The following is a 3,671-nucleotide window of genomic DNA, read 5'->3' on the forward strand; positions in this document are numbered from 1 at the left end:
TTTCACATATTGATCTCTGCTAAGTTACTTTCGTTGCTACTGCTGTTACAATCACTACAAACTGATGCTGTTACTTTTGCCACTGTTACCGTTACTTCCATACTACTTTGCTACTAAATACTTTGCTGCAGATATTAAGTCTTACAGGCGTGGTTGAATTGACAACTGAACAGGTAGTACTCGCGAATATTCTTTGGCTCCCTTATGTCGAATCAATAAATTTGGGTTGAATACTATACCCTCGAAAACTGTTACGATCTCCTATACTTGTGGGTTATCGCAAGCCAATGGGACGCAAGGCGCTGGCCCTCATGGCCATATCGACCACCTCGTGGGACGACCAACCCCCAACAGCATGACAAAAGAGCCCCGATAGGTGTCGGCGCCGAGCTAGGACTAGGGGGTAGAGGGAAATGAGAGGAGGAGAAGAGGAAGGAGGAAAACGCTCCGTTGTCGCGATCCCATGGTGAAAGTTTGCTCGGTATGGATGACCGATGGTGGCGAGGGGAAGGGCGAGCAGGTAGCGATGGGGTGGGGCTCCGCCCGTGTCGACATGAACCGTTTCTTTTCCAAACAAAAGTTAAGATGTTAACAGAAGCTCATTGTGTCTTAATTATGTATTTTAATTTTTTTATCGTGTATCCTAAAAAAATTGCCATGCAATTAAATTTCTTTTAACATGTACCTTTAAAATGTTCAACGCATTTTTCAGATATATTCACCGTATATTTAGGAAAATGGTTGACACATATTATAAGTACTTGAAAAATGTTTGACATGTCTTTAAAAATTATTTAGCACATGTCTAAAAAATTCAACAAGTATATTAAAAAGGTTAAATGTATTTGTTTAAAATTTCATCATGCACTTAGAATTTTTTTGACTTATATTTGAAACATGTTTAACGTGTGTTAAAAAATGTTCATTATGCATTTGAAAATGTACAATAGGGATCTTCAACAATAGTTGAACGAGTAAAAAGGATGTTCACCATGTATTTTAAAAAAAAAAATTCGATATATATTTGAAAAATGTCTTACACATGTTTAAAAGGCTCACCATATATTTAAAAATGTACAACCAGTATATAGAAAAAATATTCAGCATGTATTTAGCAAATAGTCTACATGTAACAAACTGAAAAATTAAAACCAGGAGAAAACATAAAAGAGAAACATAAAGTAAATAAATGTCAAATGTTTATCCAAGAAAATGTTTAGAGTGTATTGCAATTTACAAATGGTCAAATTGTATTAAAACAATGTTCATACACTGACACCTGGCGGACTAAAATAATCACAAGTTCAAACTAATAAAAGAAAGACCACAAACGGAGAAAATGAGATAGTAAATTAAAAAAACAAAAAATAGAACAAATAACGAAGAGAAAAATAAAAGCGAAAGGAAACAAAAACATATCGGAACCTTCCTCGAACTGCCAAAGGGCGCCTCCTATTTCTCATGTAGGTAGTGACCCTCCGCGTGCCCGTGCTCTCTATGAGCCGGCCATTCCAGTTTAGGGAAGGCTCTAGAACCGTTGTTGAACCATTTTTTTCTTTTATTATTTGATTTTTCCTCTGGTTTCTCCTTTCTTTCTCGTTTTTAGTTTTGTATTTTATTTTCTCCTTTTTACAAACCATTGAACTTTTCTCCAAGCCATTTTTTTAATTTCGTATACTTTTCCAAAGCCATTAACCTTTTTGAAAGACGCCCTCAGTTTTTCAAATTCGCGAACCATTTTCAAATTGGTTATTTTTTCTGAAATATGTGAAATCTTAAAATTCACACGCATTTTATAATTCCGAGAATATTTTAAAAATTTATGATTTTTTTGGAAATTCAAGAATATTTGTAAAATCATCAACATTTTTTGAACTTTTGGACCAATTTATGAGATTGCGAACTTTTGTTGAATATATGCTAACATTTTGTGTGTGTGTGTGTGTGTGTGTGTGTGTGTGTGTGTGTGAAATCATCAACATTTTGTGTTCCTACAAAAATATGCTAAACTTTTGTGGATGGTAGAATGTTTTTTTTATTCACAAACTTTTTTTTGAAACTTTTTGTGAATGGTGACATGAGAATATATTGTTGGAAGGACATGTTAAATCGTATTCACTTCGTTCCAACAACGCCATGTTAGATTCAAACGAGCAATAATAAAGAAAAAGGTGCCAAGGCGGAACTCGTAGCAACTGCGGTCTTTTGTAATGCATGAAGTGTAGCATTCTAGACAGAAGGCTTTTATTCTTACTATTATTAATTATTATTGGGATCTCTGAGGGGAACATGCCATGGCAGATTACATTCTACGACGATGATGATAGTCACTATATAGCTCAGCATACAGGCACGTACGCGCGCACTTTATTTAGTTATTCTGCATGCCATGATCTCAGTTTTCTTCAGCGGCCTTCCTCTCGCGCGATCCCCATGATCGAAGCTCCTCACGCGTGCGCGGGTGGTGGTACTGGCGCCACGGTGTAAGCTGCAATTATTAAGTCGTACTACGTGGATTAGACGAGCCCGGCCATGCAAAACTGCAGAAAAATGAATTGCGCAAAACCTCTGCATAAATGCTTGGTTGCTTACTTCCGCATTTGCTCCCGACGGTGAGTTTGATTTTGCAGTCGTGGGCGAGGTGGACGAGCTTCACGGGGCTGACGGTACGCTCGTCGGAGGCGGTGAGGACGCGGCAGATGCAGGGCATGTCGACCTTCTTCACCTCGTTTTTGCAGGCCTGGCTCGGGGGCGTGTAGAAGCCCTCCTTCTTGATGCTCTTGATGCAGATGCTCACGATCCTGTCCCTCTCGTCGTAGCAGTCCTTCTCCCCCGCGGCGAGATGCGCCGCGAACCCGGCGAAGAGCGACGCGAACAGCAGGGCACGGACGAGGCTGGCTCCGGTGCGGCGGCCCATCTCCGTGTCTAGGCCGTAGTGTGTGATGCTGGTATGCTTGCGAGTGGTGTGCATGATGCTGGCAGTGGGAGCTCGTTTATATAGTAGCCGAGGACCCCCGGTGCACGTACGATCGACGGAGAGATCGACGACCTACCTACCTGGTTGACGGCGGCGCTAGTTGCATTAAAACGGTTAGCGGCGACAAGAAAGCAAATGATCTTAGAGCTTCGATCGAACTGCTATAGGCATTACAGAGGCATATGTCGCTTCATTGAATCCGGGTCTTGGTAGTGGGTGCAGTGATCGACCTAAGGCATCAAGTCCAAGAACAGATGAACTCAGCTGCAGATGCTGGACGTACGGTTGTTCATGGAGACAAGACAAAACCACCCCCTTCTTCCATCACACAGTCACTGAAAAGAGAAGGAATAATCAGCTATTCTAGATTGGCCTCCACCTTCGATGCTCGAAAATGGCATCATCGCATAACCTTTAACCAGTGAAGAGGCATCGCAGACAGTTGTATCTGTATGCATTACACCAACTTTTTTTGGCTCTTCAATGCAAGCAGGCAGGTCCCATTTAACTCCTAGAAAAATCTCTAAGGCCATTAGTGATCGCCCATTAGTGGGTTAATTACATCATAAGTTGTGTTGTAAAAACTCAAATTAAGTAGCGCTCAACCGCCTGGCTCCATTGAGAAAAATCTAGTGTCCTTCACTGAGAAAAGGTCAAAAAATCAAGCGCTTCTGCCTCTGAAAAAACCGGACAC

The 3,671-nt window shown here is 41.0% G+C and overlaps 1 protein-coding gene across 1 annotated transcript; it reads right to left on the minus strand.

The window, feature by feature from the left end:
* Nucleotides 1-2,220: 2,220 nt before the first annotated feature.
* On the minus strand, nt 2,221-2,971 carry LOC125534030. The gene is made up of 2 exons (XM_048697337.1): nt 2,593-2,971; nt 2,221-2,488 (listed from the first exon to the last, which is right to left on the minus strand). The coding sequence occupies exons 1-2, from the start codon at nt 2,969-2,971 to the stop codon at nt 2,448-2,450; spliced, it is 420 nt and encodes a 139-aa protein (XP_048553294.1). The 3' UTR covers nt 2,221-2,447.
* Nucleotides 2,972-3,671: the final 700 nt, after the last annotated feature.

Source organism: Triticum urartu, chromosome 2 (genome assembly GCF_003073215.2).
Source record: "Triticum urartu cultivar G1812 chromosome 2, Tu2.1, whole genome shotgun sequence".
NCBI classification, from domain to species: Eukaryota; Viridiplantae; Streptophyta; class Magnoliopsida; order Poales; family Poaceae; genus Triticum; species Triticum urartu.